The 27,415-nt window shown below is 41.7% G+C and overlaps 1 protein-coding gene across 2 annotated transcripts in view; it reads left to right on the top strand.

The window, feature by feature from the left end:
* The window catches only part of WDFY2 (WD repeat and FYVE domain containing 2), a 178,555-nt gene that overhangs the window by 68,790 nt on the left and 82,350 nt on the right, over window positions 1-27,415 (top strand). For both annotated transcript variants that reach the window (XM_052650136.1, XM_052650138.1), the window contains exons 2-3: window positions 2,827-2,894; window positions 19,310-19,383. In XM_052650136.1, the coding sequence (XP_052506096.1) occupies window positions 2,827-2,894; window positions 19,310-19,383 (142 nt within the window). The remainder of the gene's footprint in view (window positions 1-2,826; window positions 2,895-19,309; window positions 19,384-27,415) is intronic.

Raw genomic sequence — 27,415 nt, forward strand, 5'->3', positions numbered from 1 at the left:
CTTCCCCTCCGCCTTGGCAAACACAGGTCTAGAAACAGAACGCTTTAAATAATTATAATGTGGTAACGGAAAGTCACAATCCCCCTCCTTTCTAGAGATTGCTGTTGTTACTTGTTGAATGGTGCAGTTGTCTGTTCAGTGACTTTTCCAAGCTCTTTCTGCAAAGACTGTATTTCTTGTTGCATGTGATCATTGAAATTTCTGTTCTTCTGTCTCTGAGGTCAACCAGTGATTTCATTAAGGAGAAAAAGGTCTTCCTTCCCTTTAAATTCTTTTGGCAAACACTGCCCTGGAAAGCCCTTCAGACCTAGAGAACTGAGAGAAAGGCCAGTTTCTTCTCTACTCCCTCGGTGAACCACTTGGCAAATTAAAACACACATCCCCCAGATTTGAAGGACTGGGTTCCAGCACCCTGGTACCTGCAAGCCACTCTGTGAACACAAGCCGCAGTCCCCACAGCTACCTGCTATATGAATGGGGCAGCATGATGGCAGCTGCAAGTAAGATGTGGCATTTACTGCCACAAGCCTGCTTCTTCATCAGGCATTCCCACGGATGCTGCAAGTGTCTAACTAGACTTCATAATTCTGAAACAGTGATTCTGACAGTTCTTCCCAGCTCCATAACTGATTTGGTACAGGGACTGATTCTTGGAACTTCCTGTTATACCGTTTTCCATGATGGCACTCTTTTATTTATTCTTGTTGAGATAATAGTCTCCATATTAAAATGTATTGGTGTAATGATGAAAAGAATTTAAGTGAAGGCTGATTAGGTGTATAAATAATGTATGTATTGAATTATTTATTAGGAATTATTTTCCATTACACCTGTCCATCTCACAGATTGGCTGGTTGACCGAAAAGATGGAATTCTGCAAGTATAGGTAGTCGTGTCCTGGTATATTGCTACATCGACTCTTGTGGCTACACAGAGAAAATGGCACGTCCTCGTTGTGTCTGTAGTTAAGTCTTTTCCTCCTGTTGGGTGACCCACTGATTAACTGGTGAAGAAATCCAATACAGTTTAAAACTTAGTCTAAGGTAATGACTTAAATAGTCTATTTAGATATTGTCCGGTTCTCTCTGAGATGAAAATGCTCAGTGTCCGCCTTTTACCCTGGGATGGTGCAAGGGTATGGGGTGAGAGTTGTGGTGTATATGCTCTCCTGGCAGCCATGGGCACTGTTCATTTCCCTTGGTTTGATGTTGGCTACTTCCTCTGGTCTCTGGGGCAGTGTCCCTTTACCTCCTAGTTGTGTTGGCCTTGTGGGTGGGTGCTGGTGTAACCTGTGGTAGGGCCTTTCTGGTTGATAAGAACCTGGCAGTATCCCCTGACAGCATCATTTTCTCTTTGACTCCTCCTCTCCAAGCTCTCCTGGATGTCTTCTTGTTCAGTCACTCAGTCGTGTCCAACTCTTTGTGAGCCCATAGATTGCAGCATGCCAGGCTTCCCGGTCCTTGACAATCTCTTGGAGTTTGCTCAAACTCATGTCCATTGAGTTGATGATGCCATCCAACCATCTCATCCTCTGTCCTGGATGTCTACCACGTGTCCATCTGGCGTGGACCCTCATCCCCCACCTTGTTGCAGGATTACCCTGTTCCCTGGTTGGTTCCACAATCAGTCCTCTAGCTCAGTAATCTGAGTCTCAAGAGTTTTATCATTGTTTGACCGTGTTTGGAAAAACCCTCTTTTGAGACAATGGCCTAGCTTGTAAGACTGAATTTACTGGTGAGCCTTCTTTGTGTGTCAGATGTTGCGTATTGCTTCATTATCTCTTCCTGTGTTCTTCCCTAGTAAATCCCAATTACTGCCCAGGGAGATGAATGCTTCCAGCAGACTAGGGCAAAGGCCGTATACTCCAAGAGCAAAACAGCTACAAGGATAAGTTTTGAACACTGTCACATGTGGGTATATAAATACATATGAGGATAAAATTTAATTATCCTTAAATATTTAATTATAAAACAGTCATATAATTCTAAATATATGCAGCCTTAAATTTAAGGAATATAGTCTCTTTAGAAAAGCATAAGTGGTGTGTATGTGCACATATATATAATGTGTGATATATATATATATATAGTTAGGATCTATATTGATGTGTTGTATAGACATATGTTATAAACAAACGTGATACATATTTATATGTAATATATATTATTTAATTATAGCAATATGACTATGTCATGTACACACACAGAGTTGAGCCTTGAACAATTAGAGGCAGTGATTCTCCGTGCAGTTTAGAATCCGCACATAGGGCTTCCGTGGTGTCTCGGTAAAGAATCCACCTGCCAGTGCAGGAGACACAGGAGCGATCCTGATTTGGGACGATCCCACATGCCTTGGAGCAGCTATGAGCATGTGCCCTAGAGCCCGGGAACCGCAACTTCTGAAGCCAACGTGCCCAGAGCCCATGTTCTGCAGCAAGAGAAGACACCACACTGAGAAGCCTGCACACTGCAATGAGGAGCAGCCCCCACTCGCTGCAGCTGGAGGAAAGCCCGCGCAGCAGTGAAGACCCAGCACAGCCATCAATCAATAAATAGATAAAATTATAAAATTATGTTAAAAATGAAATCTGCACATGACTGTATAGTTGGCTTTCTGTACCTGTGGTTCCACATCTGCAGAGTCAACCATTCGTGGCTTGTGTAGTACTGTAGTGCATATTTGATGAAAAACAATCCACTTATAAGTAGGCCTGTACAGTTCAAACCTGTGTTGTTGAGGGTCCACTGTATATATATTTAAGACCTCCTATCAACTTTCCCATGACCAAAAATAGTGTGATTTAAACACCCATTTCTTTTGTTGCAGGACTGTTCGTGTGTGGTTAAAGAGAGACAGTGGACAGTACTGGCCAAGCATATACCATGTGATGCCTTGTAAGTATCTGGATCTCTGTCTTTAAGAATCAGACATGGACCCCAACTCCCCTTCCTTCTCAGATTGCCTGTGCTGTGTTCTCTTGAGTAGAGATGCATGAGGGTTGGGATTGTCATTATAATGGAAAGGATTATATCATTTTATATTTATATTTATAATGATATCATTATATCATTTTAGCTCTCTATGTAAAATGGGAAAATTGTTTTGAAACTGACTGTATATACACAGTTTCTGAGTAAGATTAATGGAAGGACTTCAGTTCCTAGGCTCCCTGCTTACAGTTGTCTCCCTCTCATTTCCAACTTTTTGTTTAACTTTTTTGTAAAGTAGTTCCTTAGACAATTCAAAATTTTGTCCGGTGATTACATTTGTGAAGTAAATTTGTTCTTACATTATTGTTCTATTATTTGTTCAAATTCAGGACATTCAGCATTGAACATTCAGCTCTCAAAAGGATTTGCTGTGGATTCAAATGTTCTAATTAGAAGTCTGTCTCATTTCCCCAAAAGCTCCTATGAGAAATATGTCCTTGCACTGATAAATAGTGAATCTTTCAAATATACTTTTAAAAAAAGATGACTAATTCTTAGATTCTTGAACTGGCAGAAGTTCCCCTGCAGGGAGAGAGCTGTTGCCCGCGCCCCGCAACCCCCTCCCCAGATAGGCAATTTCTTTCTTTATAGTCTATGGTTTTATCAAACTTAATGAAGTTTGGGTATCTTATTCCATATTTATTTTAGTGTAATTATTTGAATTCATTGTCAGTCATATTGTTAAACGTTTCTCTTACTCCCCTTCCTGCAAACCTTAATTGAAATCAGCATACTAGAAAAATGCCCTGGGCTTGTCGTCTGGGTCTCTGTACCCTCTGGCTTCCTGCAATGTGCGCCTCTTCCCTTGCTACCAGCATCCCTGTTTGAGTAGTATATGCCACAGCATACAACCCAGAAAAATTCATGCTGCACTATAGATATGCTAAAGCTTACGCCTCTGGCAAAAGAAGACTGTGATAAGCAACAGTTTTGCGTGTTTATGAACAAATACGTTATTAAGGATGTAATGGATTTCTGTGATTTCAGATTTATCTTTGAGGTTTGCATTTCTTTAGAATTGTAGTGAATAGATGATAACCATGTAGTTGAACCAAGTATCCCCCTCTACGTTATCAAAAAAGAAACTTATAATTCAGTATAGTAAGTCCCCTATATGCAAATGAGTTCCATCCTGAGAGCCCGTTCTCCTAAGTCCAGCAAAGTTAGCCTAGGTACCCAATGAACACAATCGGCTACATAGTACTGTACTGTAATAATAGCTTTATAATACTTTTCATACAAATAATACATGAAAAGCAAACACAAAAAATAAACATTTAATCTTACAGTACAGTACCTTGAAAAGTATAGCAGTATAGTACGACAGCTGGCATAAGGGGGCACGTTCGCATCTTTGAAAACTCTCAACTTGAAGGTTTCGTATGTAGGGAACTTACTGTGCTTAGATTCTCACCTTACTGGTTGCGCCTCCAGCAGACGCCATTGCACAGCCAAGACCCAAGGTGAGCTTTCTTCTTAAGTCTTGGCAGTGATGAGGCCTTAGGTAAATGGAAAAGGAAAGGAATCCTATGATTGATTTTTTTTTCCCCTTATTTTTAAGTGGTATAACCAGTCACCTACAGCCTTTTTCATCACACTTGACGTAATATCCAGCAGGACGAGCTGGGGAGATTCTGTAGTCCAGCAAGCTGAAGTTGACCCCAGAGTCCTGTAATTTCCATGTGACTCTGAAGACAGGAGAGGCCAATGTGGGCAGAGTGACGAGGGCTTGGGGATGGTGCTTAAGGAATCTTGTTGAGATGGGTGTTGATAGGAACCTCATGAAGGTGTGGGATCCTAAACAGTTGCTTACCAACCACCCCCAGTCCCCAATACACATATCCATACACATCTGATGTCACTCTAATATTCTCTTTATTCAAATATCACGGAGGATACAGAGAAGCCGCGAGTTGCATGTTTGTGCTTTAGTAAGCTGTATCTGTTGAGTGACTAAAGAAAGCTGCTGTAACTCTTGTACCCGGCATAGGCTCTCAGTAAACAAGTACTTACTGAAGACTTGAATCTGTTAACAAAGATGATTTCCCTGAGAGTATTATCATACATTTTCCTAAGTGACCGAACGTGATCTTTGAGAAGAATGACCCTCTAATTATTTTGCCTGTGACCGTCTATGAAAGGGAGTAAAGAAGGGGTTACTTTGCTATCAACATGTGGTCTGTGGACCGGCAGCATCAAGGTCACCTGAGAACTTACTAGAAATACAAATACTGGGCTCCACCTGAGACCTACTGAATGAGAATCTGCATTTTGAAAGATCCGGAGGTGATTTGAATGTCTTTTATATTTTGAGGTTGCCTTTTGGCATTTTCTCCAACATGCGGGAAATGGTTTTTCCAATAGTCATGTGCAGGTGAGAGAGTTGGACCATAAAGAAGGCTGAGCGCCAAAGAACTGATGCTTTCTAATTGTGGTGCTGGAGAAGACTCTTGAGAGTCCCTTGGACAGCAAGGAGATCAAACCAGTCCATCCTAAAGGAAATCAACCCTGAATCTTCACTGGAAGGACTGATGCTGAAGCTGAAGAATACTTGGGCCATCTGATGCGAAGAGCCAACTCACTGGAAAAGACCCTGTTGCTCGGAAAGATTGAGGGCAGGAGAAGAAGGGGGTGACAGTGGATGAGATGGTTAAATAGCATCACTGACTCAGTGGTCACTGACTGAGTTTGAACAACCTCCAGGAGATAGTGAAGGACAGGAGAGCCTGGCGTGTTGCAGTCCATGGGGTCACAAAGAGTTGGACACAACTTAGTGACTGAACAACTAACATGCTGATCTGTTTACATATGTTTATATGAACACATGTGAAGGCTCATGCCTGTACAGTGTTGATTTGTAAATACATAGATACAAATACACATTCTAGTTGATCACATATTTACTGTGCACTGACTATATACAGGCCATCAAGCTGGATGCCAGAAGGTGCAGGTGAACAGCGGGTGAATGGTCAGGATAATTTCCGTACTCTTTCATTGTTGGACGGTTCCATCTATCGTGGAGGGTGAAAAGAACAGAAGGCTGTGTTCTTCACAGTTGGTTGGAAACTGGCTTTTATATTAGGGATCATATGCATTCAGGTAACATAGGAACTGGTCTCTGAGCAAGATCTTTTGTTTACCTTAAGAGAGGCAGAATCTTATTGCATAAGGAAATAGGTTACATTTTCATGTCATTTAGAATGTATTCAGTTATTGAATTTCCACTTTTTTTTTTTTGCAGTCCTTTCTATTGGAAGGTGTTTTGTTAAGAGGTTACTCAATATTGTCCTTAAATAAGGGGTATGTGGTATTAGTTACAAAGGGGCTTCCCTGGTGACTCAGATGGTAAAGCGTCTGTCTGCAATGCGGGACACCTGGGTTTGATCCCTGAGTTGGGAAGATCCCCTAGAGAAGGAAGTGGCAACCCGTTCCTGTACTCTTGCCTGGAGAATCCCATGGACGGAGGAGCCTGATAGGCTATAGTCCATGGGGTCGCAAAGAGTCAGACACGACTGAGCGACTTTACTTCACTCACTAAGTGGAAAACTATAGTTTACTAGAGGCTATAGTATGGACACCACAAGGCAGATATGACCATATGGTGTGTTTATAGTCGTACAAAAAAAAGTAGTATTCCAAATCCAGGAGAAAACAGAGATAATTTATATCTTGTATGTGCAATATATGATTTGTTTGCTTACTTTGTCCATTAAAATACCTTTTAAAAAAGTTGAACTCATAGAAACAGAGAGTAGAAAAGTGGTTGCTAGGGGCAAAGAGGTGGCAAACGTAAGCTCAGTTACAGGATGTGTGGAGTCTGGGGATCTAGTGTATAACATGGTGGCCTACAGTTGATAACATGTATTGTACGATTGAAATTTGCTGAGAGAGTACAACTTAAATGTCCTTACCAAAAAAAAAGAAATATGTGAGGTGAATTAAAAATGTGTTAATTTGATGACAGGAATCCTTTCACAACATATATCAACTCATCACTTTGTAAGCTTCAAATACCTTATAATTTTATTTGAAAATTATACCTTAATAAAGTTGGGAAAAAATAAAGTCACAGAACCTGAAATATCAAACACGGAAAAGAAAAAAAAAAGCCCTTTTAATATGGTGTTTGTCGCATTCTGAGTAGGCTAGTAACGTTTTATAGCATTGAGAAGCATTTGGAGTTGATTGCAGGGAAGGGAGCAGAAGACATTAGATGAGCAAGAGTGGATACTGAGGGCCAAGTTTGAGGGCACGGAGTGAGCCTGAAAGGCAGAGTGTGATACGACTGCATGAACTTCAGAGAGTGGCAGGTGAGAGAAAGATGAGGAGCAGACGCATCGCAATCAAAAAGCCAGCCACTGCTTTGGAGGCATCCTCATACCCTGTCTTTTCTGAGGCGCTCCTGCTTCCCTGGGCTTCTTTGGAGGCTCAGTGGTAAAGTGTCCACCTGCCAGTGCAGGAGACTCAGGTTCAATCCCTGGTTCAGGAAGATCCCCCAGAGAAGGGAATGACAACTCACTCCAGTTTTCTTGCCTGGACAATCCCATGAACAGAGGAGCCTGGTAGGCTACAGTCAATAGGGTTGCAAAGATCATGACTTGCTTCCTCTCCAGGAGGGATCTAGGAGAAACTAGATTTGCCTGGTTAAGGCTGTTTGCCCCTGAGCCAGTCCAGTTTTCCTAGGAATTTAGAGTTTGGAGTAGGAAATGCTAGTCTCCACCTAGGCTGGTCCCTTGAGCTGGGAACACAGAAATCCAACAGCTTTGTGGCATTTGTGTGCGTGAAGAAAGTGTGAATCACTTGGCTCCAGAGGGAGAGAAGCCTGAGCAAGTGATGCCTTAAGGTTTTCTTCATGCTCTGAACTCCCAAGCTTGACTCTGATTCTGCCCTTGAGTTCAAAAGGTACCCTCTCTCTTACTGCCATATGCCTCTTTGCACTTAAGTCCATGCAGTGGGGTCCTGCTGCTTGCCGCTGCAAGTATCTGACTCCGCCTCACCCAAAGTGTACACCTCCCAGTTCCTGTCTTTTCACTTTCTCCTGTATCTCTGTGATCTTTAAAGAGGAAAGACTGAGCCGTGCAGTCCAGTAGGTCCCTATTGGTGCCTCTGAGGTACTGAGCTGAAAGCAGTATGGGAAAAGTGAGGGCAAGTAAAGATGAAAAGCAGAAAACATTATCTTGCTTAATTTCTTTGGACAGTGCATTCAACAATTTTTAAATGTTTCTTCCATACCAAACACTGTGCAGTGTGCTAAGAATAAGGTGTGTATTTATTTTTATTTTGTTTTGGCCATGCTCTGTGGCATGTGGGATATTAGTTCCCCGACCAGGGTTTGAACCCGTGTTTCCTACATTGAGAGCATGGAGTCTTAACCACTGGACCACCAGGGAAGCCCCAGGATAGAGTGTTTAATATGGCAGATGATTCCTGTCTTCATGGTATGGTACAGTCGGTTGGGGGAACCGGATGTAAAATGAGTACCACAGTGCCTGGTGAGTTTTAACAGAAGTAGGTGTAATGGGCACATGGTCACAAGAGGTCCCTGAGAAAGTTCCATTTTATATTTTCAGAATTTATCTATTTTTATTTGTGGCTATGTTGGGTCTTTGTTGCAATGCACAGGCTCTTCGTTGAGGCTCACGGGCTTTCTTAGTTGCAGTGAGTGGGGTCTATTTTCCCATTGCAGCGCACAGGCTTCTCATTGCGATGGCTTCTCTTGTTACGGAGTCCAGGCTCTAGGTGCGTGGACTTCAGTATTTGTGGGGTGAGGGCTCAGTAGCTGCAGTTCTCGGGCTCTTGACGGTGGGCTCAGTACTTGCGGTGCATGGGCTTAGTTGCTCCATGGCGTGTGGGATCTTCCTGGACCAGGAATCGAGTCCTGTGTCCCCTACACTGGCGGGCAGATTCTTAACCTCTGGACCATCAGGGAAGTCTGAAAGGTCTATTTTAAACACTGCTATCTATAGAGAATTTGGGGTGACTGATGACTTGTTTTTTAGTTTCCTCTAAGCTGATGTTTATGGATGAGTGAGAAATAAGAGTATGTCCTTATCAAATATTCTTTCAAAAATTGTGTCTTCCTGACGTTATCTCACATGGTAGCTGGAAAGTAGCCTACTATGACAAGATCAAGTTATAGCCTTCCCAGCTGGGACCTGCCTGACCTTGAATACCAGGGAGGAACCTTCCTGAGGGTACAGAGTTAAGGTTTTAGTTATAGCTGTAAATGTGATTATTTGTTCCAGGCTTCTAGTAGATACCATTTCAACCACTATATTTGCATCTTACTACAGAGGGGAAAAGGCAGAGGAACCAGAGATCAAATTGCCAACATCTGCTGGATCATCGAAAAAGCAAGAGAGTTCCAGAAAAACATCTATTTCTGCTTTATTGACTATGCTAAAGCCTTTGACTATGTAGATCACAATAAACTGTGGAAAATTCTTCAACAGATGGGAATACCAGACCACCTGGCCTGCCTCTTGAGAAACCCATATGCAGGTCAAGAAGCAACAGTTAGAACTGGACATGGAACAACAGACTGGTTCCAAATAGGGAAAGGAGTACGTCAAGGCTATATATTGTCACTCTGCTTATTTAACTTCTATGCAGAGTACATCATGAGAAACGCTGGGCTGGAAGAAGCACAAGCTGGAATCAAGATTGCCGGGAGAAATATCAATAACCTCAGATATGCAGATGACACCACCCTTATGGCAGAAAATGAAGAAGAACTAAAAAGCCTCTTGATGAAAGTGAAAGAGGAGAGTGAAAAGTTAGCTTAAAGCTTAACATTCAGAAAACAAAGATCATGGCATCTGGCCCCATCACTTCATGGCAAATAGATGGGGAAATAGTGGAAACAGTGTCAGACTTTATTTTGGGGGGCTTTAAAATCACTGCAGATGGTGACTGCAGCCATGAAATAAAAAGACGCAGACACTTACTCCTTGGAAGAGAAGTTATGACCAACCTAGATAGCATATTAAAAAGCAGAGACATTACTTTGCCAAGAAAGGTCTGTCTAGTCAAGGTTATGGTTTTCCCAGTGGTCATGTATGGATGTGAGAGTTGGACTGTGAAGAAAGCTGAGTGTCGAAGAATTGATGCTTTTGAACTGTGGTGTTGGAGAAGACTTTTGAGAGTCCCTTGGACTGCAAGGAGATCCAACCAGTCCATTCTGAAGGAGATCAGTCCTGGGTGTTCTTTGGAAGGAATGATGCCAAAGCTGAAACTCCAATACTTTGGCCACCTCATGCGAAGAATTGACTCATTGGAAAAGACCCTGATGTTGGGAGGGATTGAGGGCAGGAGGAGAAGGGAACAACAGAGGATGAGATGGTTGGATGGCATCACTGACTCAATGGACATGAGTTTGGGTAAACTCCCGGAGTTGGTGATGGACAGGGAGGCCTGGCGTGCTGCGATTCATGGGGTCGCAAAGAGTCGGACACGACTGAGTGACTGAACTGAACAGAGGGGAAAAAAACAAACAAGCAAGCATGAAGAGCACAGGCATTCCTATTTTCATGGTTGAGTTATTTCACATTTACTTTACCAACGAGCTTTGCTATTCATGGGGTCAGACTAAAGAGGAGAGGAGAGTGCGGGCAGGAGCCGGGGTGGCAGGTGTTTGAGATTTTTCTTACTCTGCAGAGTTGGGTATCATGTCTGGACCTTTCTTGCCAACACTTCCCCCATGGAGAAGAGGTAAAGCCACTTGGCTGCCAAAGGTACAGTGAATAGGAGTTTAAGAAGGCCAGAGTCTCAGGCCTGAGTTGAGGATTGGGCAGTTGGAAAACCTCTGTGGATTCTGTCACTGCCGGGACAGACAGATGGAACTTATTTTGGCTCCTAAGTGTTTATGCATTTGTCCCCGAAGCAGAGCAGAAGATGGCTCTTCAAAGGTGACTACAAATAAAAGGCACACCCAATAAATGAAATGACCATTTTGTAGGATCTTCAGCTCTCTGCCTTGAAAATCCCATCTGGTGGGATGGCATTTGCCCAGGCCGAGGCTGTGGTCGGGCCCCTTCAGTTTTCCTGCCAGTGTGGCCACTTGACCATTTGCTCAGCTAACTTTTTGAAGTATAAGAACTCTACTCAGTGAAGTAAGTCAGACAGAGAAAGATAAAGACCATGTGACTTCCCTCTTGTGCAATATGAAGCACCAACAAATAAAATAAATGAACAAACCGAATAAAAATAAATACATAGGTATAGTGAGAACAGATTAGTGGTTACCAGAGGTGAGGCAAAACGCATAAAGGGGATCAAATGCGTGGTGACAGGTGGAAACTAGATTTTTGGTGGTGAACACGCTGTAGCAAGTGTAGAAACGTTGGGGTGGCCAGAAAGTTTGTTTAGGTTTTTCCATAACATCTTACACCACACTATGTAGTGTTATGAAATGTATGTAATGTTATAAACCAATGTTAGCTCAATAAAAATAAATCTAAGATTTTTAAAACTTTAAAATTTAAGTCAACAATCAAATAATAGTTAAACAATAAAGTGCAGGAACTCTAGTCCTCACTAAAAACCTTCATGTTGAACTGCCTGCTTTTCCAGTTTTATTTATTTTTTCATCAGCCTGGTTGAGCGAAAGGCTGTTTATTATTTGTGATGTGTAGTATAAAGGATATACATGCAGTCGACTATTCATCCGTATTCTGAGAGTTTCTGCTTCGTGTTATCCTTCTGCAGAAATGCCTGCTTTCACTGGGCTCTCAGCTCATACTGCTGTGTGTATACATGAAATGTTTTATCTGCCTCTTTAAACAAAATTTTGTTGGAGTCTAGTTGATTATTTTGTGTCAGTTTCAAGTATACACTCAAGCGAATCTGTTACACAAATGCATATGTCCAGTCTGTTTTAGATTCCTTTCCCACATAGGCCATTACAGAGTAGAGTAGAGTCCCCTGTGCTGTGCGGTAGGCCCTTATTAGCCATCTGTTTTACATATAGTGGGGTGTATATATCAGTCCCAGTGTCCCAATTTATCCCTCCCCACTACTCCCCCCACCCCCCGGTAACCGTAAGTGTGTTTTCTACATCTGTGTTTCTATTCTGTTTTGTAGATAAGTTCACTTGTACCCCTTTTTGTTTTACATATAAGTGATATCGTAGGATGCTTGTCTTTCTGTTACTTTACTCAGTGTGGCAGTCTCTAGGTCCATCCAAGTCGCTGCAAATGGCGTTATTTCTCTTTTATGGCTGAGTAATTCTCCACTGCATACATGCTCCGCACCTTCTTTGTCCATTCCTTGGTTGACGGACACTTAGGTTGCGTCCATGTCCTGGCTATTGTAAGTCTTGCCGCCATGAACATTCATCTGCCATCACGCTCAGCCGCCCCTTTGAAGAAACACTGACGAAGATGACTTTTCAGATAGGAGAGCCAGAAACCCTTGGCTTTCTCGAAGGCAGAATTTCTCATCCTGTGTTACAGTGTCCTGGGATGATCCAGATGGATTCCGGGCCCCGCAAACTGATCTGTCTAGTTGGGCAGGAGCAATCCAGTCATCGGGGCCCCAGCAGTCTGTTCCATTTCCTCCAGGCTGTCTTGCTCACATCTAAGTTTCTGTGTGATTTGTGAGGTGAAAAAGGTTAGGAGGAGCAACTCTATGGGCCTGGTACAGAGTCCTTATAGGTAAGGTGAAACATGGGCTCTGTTATAGTCCCCACAGATCTTTCTTTTGATTTTCTTTCTCAGATTTGATTTATTTTCCTCAGTCAAGACTTTTTGCTTACTTCTAGCCTTTGTTGTTGTTGTTGTTTTTTTGTATCTGCTTTTAAAGCCATTTTCAATTCTTTGTGAAATGAGGTAGGGAATGCATGGAGTAAGTTATCTTCGTTAAGACAAATGAGAGATGCAGTTTGAACATACTGTTTGCATTAAATTCTGATAAAGATGCATGGTTTAATATTGGAGTGTTCATCATTGCTCATAGGATAGCACTTGTACCTGGGTGGGAAACTGGACTTTGATTTTCATGTTTGCTGCCAATTTGCTGACTGACTTTGGGCAAGTCCTGTCATTTTCTCTGCTCTGAACCTAACAGATAAGCTGTCCGTTTTCTGTTTCTCAGTTTTGCATAAATATTTTGGTTATATGTCAAGTAAATATTTGTAAATTATTTTCAAGTTGTTGGTGTTTAGCAATATACACTCTCTTTGCTCATCTTAACCCAGAGGAATTTAGGAAAGATTGGCTGATTTGTGAGGTTGTTGTTGGATTGGTGTCCCATCTGTTGGAATTGTAGTCTTAGAGCAGCTTGAAATTGAGGATTTAGAAAATTGAAATGATTAATGTGCTCATATTGATATATTTGGGATGGAAATGAGTTAGTCTGCGATGTTCCCATTGTGAGGTCCAAGGCTTGGGACAGTGGAGGTGGTTTGTGCGCTGTCCCGCCCTTTCTGCTGGGTTTATTGGAGTTTTGGGGGAAATTCACGTGGGAAGATGAATGACAGAAAGTTATTTAAAATAATGAATTTGGTATTTCTGTTTTTATAAGGTAGTGCTTTCTTGGGTGAGTTTTAAACAGTATGTTTAATTCAGTTGAGGAAGTTTGTTGGCTGTGGGGGATGTGTGTATAATTCAGAAATGCTCATCCTATTGTTTCGTTCATGTCTTATTTCACATAACTTCTTGGTTCCTCATTGTGACATATACTGCTCCTTTGTTGGTTTCTTTTTGGTCTAGGTTGTATTGTAGAACCATGTGTAGAAAATGACTTGTTTTTATTCGTGACATTTTCCAAAATAACACTGTAATCTGATCTTTTGATTTTCTGTTTACTCAGAAGAAAAAGTACCCAAGGAAGTTTGATATTTCACAGAATTGAAGGAGAACAAATTATCCAAGCTAAAGATAACAGATATTAATTAATCTGAACGATGATAACATTTATTTAGCATACTCTGATTTTCATCTGACAGTAATTTAAAGCTTCCTATAGTCAGATCCCTTTACTGTCACTTAAAACGTGTCTGGGAGAAAAAGGGACCACTGCCCATTCACCGTCATTTTACTGATGTTACTTAGACTAAATTAAAACAAAACCAAGGGTTAATTTTAATTGAGTTCATAAAATATTTGATTTAAAAGAACAATTCTTTTTCATGCTAGGCAATTGAGGTCCTAAATATAAGTGTTCTTAGTAAGGTAAAACATGGGCCGGATACTATAAAAAAGTGTATATTTATATACTATAAATATTATTTTCTGACGCACAGCTGAATGGAGTAGTGTCCGGGAATTAATTAAATCTTTGCTTTATGGTGGTGGGGTTCTCTTTGTATGCCTCTCTAGTCAAGGCCCTCTTATAGAATCCTGACGTTTTGTTTGTTTGTTTTTTACTTTATTTTTAACTGAAGAATAATTGCTTTACAGTATTGTTTTGGTTTCTGCCAAAGGATCCTGACATTTAACTTCACCAGGATGCCTTTAAATACCTGAAGTTTTATTCACAGAGTATTGTTGCTTAAAGTTCCCACATCCATTCAGCACATCCCATGAAGATTAGTGTCTCCTGCCAAATAATGCCTTTAGCATAGTAAAGCTGTCAGAGTGATTGAAATCCACAGTTCAACCTTCATTGGAACTTGTGTTTATTTGAGTAAAGTTCAAATGATCAGCAAAGGACAGGAAATAAATTAGTCATAAAATGAAAGAATTATAGGTTTAAATGCTAGAAATGGGTAAACTTTCCCCCAAATAGAAGTATTTTGAGAATGCCTCCTCTCAACTTATATTTTTTTAGAAAGCAAGAGCAATATTTCTTCTTAGATCATCCATGGGATAAGTTAGAAATTCAGTTAGCCAGTTTCTCTCTAATCCATTTAACTATTGGTCCCTTGAAGTTGACGTTGGTTTCTTGTGTTCCCTTTGCTTAGGGCCGATGCGTGGTCAGCTGTTCAGTCATGTCCAACTCTCTGTGACCTCCATGGGACTGTAGCCCACCAGGCTATCAGTCAGTATTTTACCTATGGAAAATCTCTGTTCATGGGATTTTCCAGGGAAGAATGCTGGAGTGGATTGCCGTTTCCTTCTCCAGGGGATCTTCCGACCCAGGGATCGAACCCGCATCTTTCGCATCTCCCACATTGGGAGGCAGATTCTTTACCGCTAGCACCATACCAGCTCATGTCCTGAGCTTTTCCCCCTTCAAATTATATGGGCATTAATATAATCACCCAGACTAGGGGTTCTCTTTTCATTCTCCCTAAACTTTAAGCTGAACCCCTGCCTTAAACTACCAGATTTCATTTTTAAAAAACATTCAGTATTGCAAAAGTGTTTAAAGATAAGATTTTGACAGTCCACCAAGTCCTGACACTAATATGAGAGAGTATTATTTCCCATTACCCATAGACCTCTACAAATTTCTTTCCTATCATATTTGTACTTTTCATGGTCTTGCTTCCTAAAATTTTGCCAAATATCCTTCTTTTGAGTGTCGTCAGTCTGAGACTAAGCAGGGAGATGCCCAGTCTTGATCAGACAGCTTGGAAAATGAGACTTCTCTTGTTTCTTCATTAAAAAAAAAAAGTAATTGTATTTACTGATTTGTTTTTGGCTATGCTGGGTCTCCACTGCTGCTCCGGCTTTTCTCCGGTTTTGGGGAGTGGGGGCTGCTCTCCGGCTGTGGTACTTGGACCCCTCGTTGCAGTGGGCTTCTCTTGTTGCACAGCACAGGCTCTGGGTCTCTCCAGCTTCAGTAGTCGTGGCGTGCAGGCTCACTAGTTACAGCTCCTGGGCTCTGGGGCACAGGCGCCATAGTTGTGGCACACGGGCTTAGTTAACACCGGCATGTGGGACCCTCCTGGGTCAGGGATCGAACCTGCGTCTTTTGCACTAGCAGGTGGATTCTTTACCACTGGTGGTGGAAGCGCCTTCCCTTATTTCTAGATAATATGTATTTCAGCCAGCTGCTTTGCTTGACTATTGGAGAATGCATGTTTAAGGTGGGCGATAGAGCAGTCTCTCAACCAAGTTCATCTCTGACCTGAACTTTCAGCTGTCAGAAAGACCCAATTATTTCTTCATTGACTGGCGAATTATTAGTTGTTACGGCTGAATTCTTCTTTGTGAAATATCATGTTTTTGCAACCTGGCTACAAACATTGGGTCTAAATCATATTTTGTTTCTTCCCTTATGCTTCCTTCTGCAGGATTCCCTCGACCATGTGGTCATAATTATGACTTTACTGTGTCTTAGTATGCTTACTCAGACAGTTTTGCCCTTTGGTATTTTTTTGCATGGATGAATAGGGGCTTACTGCATATGGACCATAGCACTAGTCTTTCAGAGGTTGCTTTCTCAATTAATTTCTGGTGAGTTTAAGTTAGAAGGACCTCTGAGTCAATTTATCTACTCCTTCAACCCCGAAATGGAAAGACACTATAACATCAAATGTGGGCATCGATATTTCTTTTTGTTTTTTAAGTAAGGTGGTTTTTATTGTTTTTTAAAATTTTGGTTTCTCTGGGTCTTTGTTGCCTCTTCTGCACTTCTCTTGTTGTGGGGAATGGGCTTAGTTGCCCTTTGGCGTGTAGGATCCTAGTTTTTCAATCAAGAATGGACCCTACATTGGAAGTCAGATTCTGAATCACTGGACCACCAGGAAAGTCTCAATATTTCTTTCAATCCACTTCTTTCCTCCTTGGCCCTGCATCGCCTATGGGTAACCAACCCAGGGCCTGTTCCTATGGCAATGTTATAGTGAGGAAGTGGTTTGAAAAGCATCATAAGACTTACCTACTGAAAGTCTTCACACACACACACACATACACACAAGATTTTTTGTAGGGTTTTTTTTTTTGGTGTTTTGCCATAATGCCTCTTTGAAAGAATGTTTACACTTTGGGGGGCACCTGGGAGGTAATATCTCAGTCTCTGTCAATCCCCTGTCTAAGGCCACATGAGTTCTATCATATGGGTTCTGCAACAACAGAACTTCTGTTAAAGCTTCTTTTACTTATTTAAGACAGGTTTTTTTCCTTTTGCATTCTGAAGGCATTTCTTACTATCCGTATAAAGTGATGTGAACCAAGGAGGTGACGTTGGGGACAAGTTTTATATTGTGGCTCCTATATATAGTTGGTGTCATAATCTATCAATTCCTTGATGACAGCTATAATATCTTATATATCATTGCATCAAATGTCTTGAACATAGTAAGCATTCTAAATTTTTGTTGAAGTATGACAAAAAATTTAGTAAATGGGGGTAAAATAAGGAATAACAAAATAGCAGTGTTGATTTAAGGGTAGCTTGTGCAGTATTGAGAAAAAAAAAGTCTTTTAAATCACATTTGGAGATTAGTGGGTTTTCTAATTATTACATAACCAGATAGGAAGTTTTGAGTAAATCACATAGGAAATACTTTTATTATATGGTCAGGGAGGCAGCTGAGTAATGAGATTTTTCTTTATTATGTGTAGCCACTTGGACTGCAGTCCAATTTTGCTTCATATATGCATACTTATATCATAATAAATTGTTAGATATGTAAAAATTTTAACAAGAATAGCAAAATAATAAGCAAAGACCGTGTTATAAAAATACTTATGTCGCTCAAACATGAGAACTGTGTTGAGTTTTTCCATGTGTATTTTTATGTATGTGTCCTTTATGTAGTACTATAATCAGTATAATTTTTTCTTTTGCTTTTTTCAGCTAACATGATAGTTTTCCATGGAATCATTAAATTTTAATCCTGCACACATGTTATGGGATTATGAGACCTGGCATCTTAGCATGTGTGTGGAGATTTCGGTAACAGAGTTTATGGGCCAAAGATGAGTAAGACTGGCTTTCTTAGGACAGTACATTAAATATTGTTTGATTGTTTTTTCCCAGCAGTGTTCTTTTGGGAATCTGGTTTAAATTTGTGGCTAAACAAAAAGAAGATATTCTGCTATATTGGTGAAAGTTTGGTGGGGGGGTATATATTTCTATTTATTAAATATATGATGTTTCAAAATTAGAAAAAAGTAAGTAGTTTTTGCAGTTCAGAGCATTTTGTTGTTGTTGGTCCTGGCCCTTGTATAGAGAATCAAAAAGATGTTACCAAGTGTTTATGAAGTGGTTCTGTCAGTAGGACTTGAAGTGTTTTTGTTTTTTTAATAGTTTAAAGGTATTTGAAAATAGGACTGTGTGTTTGAAATCTGCCTTTGAACCTCCTTCAGCTTTTTTTTTTACCCTGTGTGACCTTGGTTAAGACATTTAATCGTAATTTTAAAATATGAATAAAAATATTTGATGTTGATTATGATTTTGATGATGGGCAATTCAAGACCTGTAGGGCTACTGTGAAAAATTATGTTGACTTCTGTGGCAGCCCAGTGGTTAAGACTCTTAGCTTCCAGTGGAGGGGAAGCGGGTTTGGTCCCTGATTCGAGGACTAAGATCCCATATGCCATGTGGTATAGCCAAAATAAATAAAGAAAAGAAAAATGAGTATAAGTTATGTTGAGCTTTGTAGAACACCATTTCGATATGAAATAAAGTTGTCAAAAGACCCCCATTCTTACCAGTAAGCATAGAGAAAGAGGCTGGGAACTGGAAACTGACCTGGCAATTTGGGGTTTCCAAGCCTGCTCCCTTCACTCAAGCGTGGTGGTAGCGAGGGGGTCAGTCCCGCCCGGCAGGGAGGCCCTGTCCAGGTCTGGGTGAAGTGACTCATCTGACTTCTTTTCTCTGGAGCCTGGCCCTGTGTTGAGCTGCTTGGAGGCTTGAGACAAAGCCCGCGAGCCTTTTCCGAATCGGCAGCCTCCTGCATCTGCTTTGAATGCTGGCATTAAAAGACTTCTGTTAGTCCACATGCCACCAATCAGTTCTGAATTTAAAACAATAGATTTCTGTTCTTTTGTGTGCAGGGCAAGGAGGGGGCCGGAAGTAAGGTCTTTCGTTTGTGTCCTTAGTTCAGCAAAAATGGATTATTTCCATTAAAGATGGGGTTTTCATGGAAGAGAGAGATTGGTGACAGAAGGCTTACCCAGCACAATGTTGTTAATCTACTCGAGCAAATTTAGACTGGTATTGACAGAACAGGCAAGACCACGCCGCCTGGAACCTGTCCAGTTTGTGTCTTACTTGTTACAGTCATTAGAAGGATAACTGAAAAACTCGGGGTTGGTTGTCAAATTACTGTTCTTATTTTCTGTGAGCGGGAGTTCCATGAACTGTTTGTCAGGAAATAGTGGGGGGAGAAAAGTAGCCGCACACTTTGAGCTAGTCAGTCACTCCTGAATCCACGAGCATCATCGTTTTGTTAATTTCATCAACATGTTCATTTCTTTCAGCTCCATGTTCATGCATGTCTTTTAACCCGGAAACAAGAAGACTGTCCATAGGTCTAGACAATGGTACAATCTCAGTAAGTACCCATAAATAAGATTTCCAGTTGAAATACTTCCCCCTCCTGTGGAGTATGTATATGTGTATTGTGATGAAAATTATTTATTAGTGTTTTTTTTTTTTTTCAAATTAGCAAATTAATTTTCTTGCCAAGTTAAGTGGAAATTGCACTGCAGCAAATACTGGTAAGTCGCAGGGAGAGGTGTCATCAGTGTCAAATGCCAATGAGATTCGGCTTGATATACATGTCCACCTTCATGGTGGTTAGAGTAGGGGCATTACAAGGCCATGGGGTGAACTACCTGGTTCTGGGGGTTGGCAAGAGCAAGCTGTGATACTGGCGGCTTTGATGAGATGGTTAAGCATGGCGCCACATGTGGCTCCACGTAAGTGACGGGACACGAGGAAAACGCTCTCCTAGACCTGGGTGTCTGATCTCAACTTTGATACTTGATGTTGACCTCCTTCTTCCTCCTGCTCCTTGGGGTCTTCTTTACTGCCCTTGAACATGTGAATAGAATTCTATCCATTTGTACAAATTTGTTAAGAAAGCACAGGACCTGGATTTAGTCTGTTGAGTAGATCCAGATAAACATTAGACCCATTGGTTAGAGATCTTGAGGGAACTGAAGTGATCAGAGATTGGAATTTTAGGTTTTACGACTTAATCATCGTTTTACATATTTATTTTCAACTAGTATATTAACTAGTAAGATGGCCGATCTGGTAAATTCTCCAGTATTGTCTTTACTCATGGGCAAGAGAGGCCCTGCTCTGGGACCTGGGAATTAGAGGACCCCTCTCTGGCACGCCTCCGCACAGGATGAAGGATCTGAGGGGCCAGAGGCTGTGTGCAGCCTCAGCCCTCACTCCACTCACTCCCATGCTCTGGGTACTTAACTCTGGAAACTTCCTGCCCCCAAAGAGCTTAGGGCCTGCTTCTAGGGCCTCCATGGGCCTTTTCCCTGGATCTGTCCTGAGGAGGATAAAACTGTGTGCCCTTAGCCTGAAGGGTGGTTCAGGGGCAGTGGTTTGAGGTGGGTAGGATGCCCGCATGGGTGGGCAAGGCCCCTCAAGGTGTCGGAACTGGGAGTGGAAAAGGGCATGGGTTGGCCCTCTCCTGTCGCCACACTGTGACAGGGAACTTCAGAGGGCCTAAAAATTCTGACTTTATACCTGTGCCTCCAAGTGGCTGAAGGTATGTTTGTCTAGATTAGAGGAAGAGGCCATATCTAATAGTTTAAATTGACTTAAAATTTTAACAAATTTAGATACATGGAATGTGGGTCTTCCTTTCTGGTCTTGACCCAGCCCCGCTTCGGGGTCTGAAGAGGCGAGCCTGACATTTGCTATTTGATCTTTAGTGAAAACATTTGTTGGGTGGTTGTTATGTAAATTTAACAATATTTTAATGATATTGTTACATGTAACAATCAGTCCTTTGCCAAATATTTACAGAAGTCCTATAAGATCTAATGCATTTGGGAGGTCTGTAAACCCTGTTCCTTAGGTTGGAATTGAAGGTCATGATAGAGACTGTTGTCTGTCTTAAGGAGAGCCATTTTTAACAAGTGTAGTGTGTGCAGTATAAATTTACTTTTAAAAGGCAAGGAGAGATAATTGGATTGTTCAGTGAGCTGAAGTTTCATCACAAGAGAAAATCTGAAAAGATGAGCTGAGATCCATTTATCGCCAGCAATTCATGCAGTAGTCTGTGTGACACTCTCTGTGTGAAAAGCCTTCTCTGCGTGTATAGCGTAGAAGAGATTCTCTGCATTTTGTGAAATCAGTATTGGGGATTGGTGGGTGCTGATAAATTTGGCTTTGAAGGCAAGACAGGTGAGCAAAGTAAGTTCTGGAGAGTTCTGGCTATTTATTGTATCATTATTCCTTTATAAATGAAATTGCCAGAAAACTGGATCATAGTGAGGAACTGCACTAAAATGGTTCTCTAGGTGTGTCAGCCTGGTGTCCAGATACCAAATCTCATCTTACTCAGTCTTCTAAAAAAGATTAAGACTCTGGCTTGAATGAAATAATTTCCTTAAAATTCTCTCTTGTGTATTGCTGAAGAAGATGACCTGTATACCCTGCCTGTTTTCATGTGAAGAATTGTAAAGAGTTCTGTATTAGGGAACAATATAGCGAGAGAACGGGGTGTCTACCGTTCAGAATTCTCATTGATCACTACAGTACAAGGTTCTTTACTAAAAAAGCTTACAGAATCTCACCTATTGAATAGTTTACTTGCTGGACATGAGAAATTCTTTTCAGAGACCATAAATTCTCTGTATCCTAAATATACCAAATATATTTTAGAAGAAATACTAGTGGTTCACTTAACTTTAAGACACAGAAAGTAAATCGTTATTTTACTTTATTTTGCTGCATATAAGAGATTGAGGAGGCAGTTAACCTTGTGCAACTGAGCAGTGTATTAAAAATGAAGTAGAGGGCTTCCCTGGTGGCTCAGTGGTAAAGAATCTGCCTGCTAATATAGGAGGAGACACAGGTTCGATCCCTGATCCGGGAAAATCCCACATGCTGCGGGGCAGCTAAGCCTCCGAGCCACAACTATTGAGCCCGCGCTCTAGAGCCAGGGTCCGCAGCCACTGAAGCTCCCTGCCCTAGAGCCTGCGCTCCGCAGCAAGAGAGGCCGCCGCGGTGAGGAGCCCGCATGGTGCGTCTGGAGAGTAGCTCCCACTCGCCGCAGCCAGAGAAAAGCCTGAGCGACAGCACGGACCGAGCACAGCCAAAACTAAACACAATCTTTAAAAAAACGAAATAGGGACGTCCCTGGTGGTCCAGTGGCTAAGACTCTGAGCTCCCAGTGCAGGGGGCCCAGGTTCAATCCCTGGTCGGGGAGCTAGATCCCACATGCTACAACTAAGACCCAGAGCAGCCAAATAAATAAATAAAATTAAAAAAAAAATGAAATAGAGGTAACAAGAAGAGAGACCATTCTTTCAAAAGTCTGGCCACAGAAGGAGAGGGTAAGAGAGAAGGTGAGTGCCAGAGCAAGATGTGTAGCAGACGAGCGCCTAGGGGGCCCAGAACAACACGGAGAATTCAGGTTTGGGAAGGAGTGGGGAGACTTTTAATTTTTAAGCTAGGGAAAGACAGAGGCTGCTTTGAGATATAAGAGAGGAATGACCTTTTATTTTTCTCGTGAAGTAGCACGTTAGGTCACCTACTGAGGGAAGCAAAACTGAAGGTGGGTTCATTTTCATGTCCATAGCTTTTGTTCTTTCTGGCCATGTAGCCCAGAGCCTCCTTCCACCGTCTGGGTCTACAGTCCCAGTTCTCTCTCTGTCAAGGTCTTGTTCAAATGTCATCCTTTCTCTCTTTCTTTTCTCCCTTTTTTCTTGGACTAGTGGTTCCTGAGGCCTCCCAATTAAAATTTATCACACACAATACTCGGTAGGTTAGTTATATCATACTGCTTATTTAACCTGTTTTGTGAAAAGTTTTCAAGTTCGTCTCTTCCATTAAAGTGTTCACTAAGGAACTGGCCAGTCTTTAATCCATCTCCTCTCCCATTGGATCTTAGCTCATATGGTTCTTTGTAGTACAAACTAGGGACTCAGTGAATAATTGGTTAAGTAAGTTGTTGACTAAGTATATATAGTATATATTAATATAGTTGGTTGTAATAAGTACCTGCTTAAATTCTGAGATAGTTTATTTGTACAGTTCTCTTGCTATTCAAAATGATTTTCACAATGGAACTAACTTCTACAGGGGAAGAAGTTCTGCCAATAATTTAATTCATCGTGCATTTGAGTTTTCAGAAACGCCTTCTGTTTTAATGTTGAAAGAAGTCAGTCAGATTGTGCTAACTGCTATTGCTGATGAAGTAGGACTTAAAATTTTTTTCTGTCATAATGCCTTGTGTATTCTAGTCAGCCAACAAATATGTAAATATCAGCTGTGTGCAAACCGTTCTGCTCAGCTCTAACATGTGGCTCCTGATGTCAAAGAGCTTGTTTGGCTTGGGGCAGAATGAAAAGTGAAGTTATGAAATAAATATTAATAACACAAAGTAAAAAAAAAAAAAACCACAGCAGGAGTAGCACTACACTGGTAAACGTGACGGTGGCAGCCGGTGAGGTCAGAAGAAAGTAGTGGAGAGCGGTCTGGGGCAGCGCCATGGAGACTGATAGAGATAGGAAGGAAAAGGTGTTTTAGGCACAATGAATGGCATGGGGTGGGGTGGGTGGGTGAAACTCACGTCATCTTTATATTTTTCCTTCTTCATCCAAACTGTTAGGGAGGGAGTTCCGTGGTCCTCCAGTGGTTAGGAATCTGCCTGCCAATGCCGGGGAAATGGGTTCGATTCCTGATCTGGGAAGATGCCACATGCCTCAGGGCAACTAAGCCTGTGCACCCTTGAGTCTGTGCTCTAAACCAAGAGAGGCCACCACAATGAGAAGATGGATGCCCAGCAAGGAAGACCCAGTGCAGCCAAATAAATAAATAAACCAACAACAGAAAAAACTTAAAAAAAAAAACAAACAAAAAACCCAAAGCTGATAGGGAGCCAAAAGTTTTATTAAAATCTTGCCAAGATAAATAGATAGTCACTGGAAAGTTTTTGAACAAGGCCCCAAGTTTATAAAATCTCTGTTCTTTGAAGATGAATTTCATGTATGTGTTACAGGAAGTTTGATTGTGATCAGAGGAAAGGATTGCTCTGTATAGTGGTGAGCATTCAGAATAAGGGTTATTGTATAAAAATAAATGATATTGACCATGTATGGATTTGATGCTACCGTTTTGGTAGTTCTGGTGGTTATTATGGTCTTCGAGTTCGTATCATTTATCCAAGGGAATGAAAAAGGAAAGAGAATGAACCTTTATTGAGCATTACTGTGTACCAGGCACTCTGCATGCACATGTTCAGTCGTGTCTGACTCTTTGAGACCCTTTGGACTGTAACCCGCCAGTCTCCTCTGTCTGTGGGATTTTCCAGGCAAAAATTCTGGAGTGGATTACCATTTCCTCCTTCAGGGGATCTTTCCAACCCGGGAATCGAACCTCACTGCCTGCACAGCAGGCAGACTGTTTACCTGCTGAGCCCTTGGGGAAGCCCCATCAGGCACTCTGCCTTACATACATTCCCTCATTACAGCTTCAAAGTAATTCTATGATGTGGGTGGTGTTACTCACATTTTTCGGATAAGACTAAGGCCTAGAGAGTTCACATGCTTCCCCGGCTCCTATAGCCAGGAAATACCTCCTAGTGGAGCTAGGAACTCTGAGCCTTGGAGCCTGGGCTTTGTCCTCACCCCACACTGCTGGTCAGGAGCCCTTCCTGCCTCTGTTCAAGGCTTTCCATCCTGCCTGTTGCTTCATTTGGTTACGGGTATGTTTCCTTCACCTGACTGTCATCTGCCTGAAGGCAGAGGCCACGTGTTTCCGTGTTGTTTCCTGGGCATGGAAACTTTGTGAAAGGTCTATTGAAGGAAAGAGGGAAGGCATTGCAGTTCCTGCCACTCAGGATGCTACAGCCAAAGTTGGGCACTTAACGAGAAGGATAAAATTACTCTCAACAGTTGACGCAATGAGTGCACCTTATGTTTAAATGACAGGCTTAAGCGTATAGAAGAATATGATGTCCATACTCTGCTTCCTGAAATTAGTAAGACAGATACATGAAGCAAACAACTAAAAAACCTAAATAGAAATATTATGTGTTCCTGAAAGTTTGTGGGACTGCTGGAATCCTTGGAGTTCCTTGCCTGGTAGATGGGTCACTCCAGTCCTTGCCCACATCTTTTTTATTTTTTTAATAAAGAGTTATTTTTTAAAATTATTATTTTTTATGTTTTGGTCATACAGTGCAGGATGTGGGATCTTAGTTCCTATACCAGGGGTCAGCCCCTTGCCCCCTGCATTGGGAGCTCAGAGTCTTAACCACTGGACTGCCAGGGAAGTCGCCCTGCTCACATCTGCACATCACCTTACTCTCTGTGTCTTCACATGACCTTCTTATAAGTCACTGGATGGAGGGCTCACCCTCATCCAGTATTATCTCCTTTTAACTAATTATATCTGCAGAGACCTTAGTTCCAAATAATGTCATATTCTGAGGTTCCAGGTGGATATGGATTTTGAGAGGACAGTATTCAACTCAGTATACCTAGCGATAATGTTATTTACAGTGTCCTAACACTGTGATGTCCTAATGTTATTTACTGTGTCCTGACAGTTGCTTAGGAAGCAATTTTGTGAATATGAAAAATGATGCCTTTGGAGGTATCTAAAGATATTAATGTTCAAGCTGGATTTAGAAAAGGCAGAGGAACCAGAGATCAAATTGCCAACATTCATTGGGTCATCAAAAAGCAAGAGAGTTCCAGAAAAACATCTACTTCTGCTTTATTGACTACAGCAAAGGCTTTGACTGTGTGGATCACAACAAACCAAGGAAAATTCTTAAAGAGATGGGAATACCAGACCACTTTACCTGCCTCCTGAGAAATGTGTATGCAGGTCAAGAAGCAATAGATAGAACCGGACATGGAACAATGGACTGATTCCAAATTGGGAAAGGAGTACATCAAGGCTTATTGAACTTATATGCAGAGTACATCATGAGAAATGCCAGCCTGGATGAAGCACAAGCTGGAATCAAGATTGCCAGGAAGAATATCAATAATCGCATATATGCAGAGGATACCACCCTTATGGCAGAAAGTGAAAAAGAACTAAAGAGCCTCTTGATGAAAGTGAAAGAGGAGAGTGAAAAAGTTGGCTTAAAACTCAACATTCAGAAAACTAAGATCATGGCATCCAGTCCCATCACTTCATGGCAAATAGATGGGGAAACAGTGGAAACAGTGGCTGACTTTATTTTGGGGGGCTCCAAAATCACTGCCGATGATGATTGCAGCCATGAAATTAAAATACACTTCCTCCTTGGAAGAAAAGCTATGACCAACCTAGACAGCATATTAAAAAGCAGAGACATTACTTTGCCAACAAAGGTCTGTCTAGTCAAGGCTATGGTTTTTCCAGTAGTCATGTATGGATTTGAAAGTTAGAGTCTAAAGAAAGCTGAGCACTGAAGAATTGATGCTTTGAACTGTGGTGTTGGAGAAGACTCTTGAGACTCCCTTGGACTGCAAGAAGATCAAACCAGTCAATCCTAAAGGAAGTCAGTCCTGAATATTCATTGGAAGGACTGATGCTGAAGCTCCAATACTTTGGCCACCTGATGTGAAGAACTGACTCATTGGAAAAGACCCTGATGCTGGGAAAGATTGAAGGAGGGAGGAGAAGGGGACAACAGAGGATGAGATGGCTGGATGGCATCACTGACGCAATGGACATGAGTTTGAGTAAACTCTGTGAGTTGGTGATGGACAAGGAAGCCTGGCATGCTGCATTCCTTGGAGTCACAAAGAGTTGGACGTGACTGAGTGACTGAACTGAAAGATATTAAAAGAGGACAGTTCAGAATCCCTGTGGGGGACAGAAAAGATTACATTGAAAGGGACCTTAATACTTCTATCTAATGCCATCTTCCCCTAGATTTTTAGTTGTTTAGTTGCTAAGTTCTGTCTGACTCTTTGTGACCCCATGAACTGTAGCCTCACCAGGCTCCTCTGTCTACGGGATTTTCCAGGCAAGAATACTGGAGCAGGTTGCCATTTCCTGCTCCAGGGGATCTTCCCGACACAGGGATCGAAGCCGGGTCTCTTAGTCTTCTACATTGGCAGGCAGATTCTTCACCACTGAGCCACCAGGGGAGCCCTTCCCCTAGATTAAGTGATATATATTGGTCACATGTCAAGGTAGTGGTGACCGAACTAGGACCTTCTCGACCCCCAGACAAATTTTCTTCTAACCATACCAAACCAATTTCTTCACACAACTAGGACAGCATGATTGCAGCGAATTGCCCTAGGGTGATCACCAATGAATTGGAAGCTTGTGTTGTTCCATGAATTTAGTCATTGCTAAAATAATTCTTTTTAAAGAATTTGAGTGTTTAATGTAACAAGGTGTCGTGGATGAGTTGTTTATCACTACAGGTTATAATAAGC

The sequence above is a fragment of the Budorcas taxicolor genome, chromosome 12, assembly GCF_023091745.1.
Source record: "Budorcas taxicolor isolate Tak-1 chromosome 12, Takin1.1, whole genome shotgun sequence".
NCBI classification, from domain to species: domain Eukaryota; kingdom Metazoa; phylum Chordata; class Mammalia; order Artiodactyla; family Bovidae; genus Budorcas; species Budorcas taxicolor.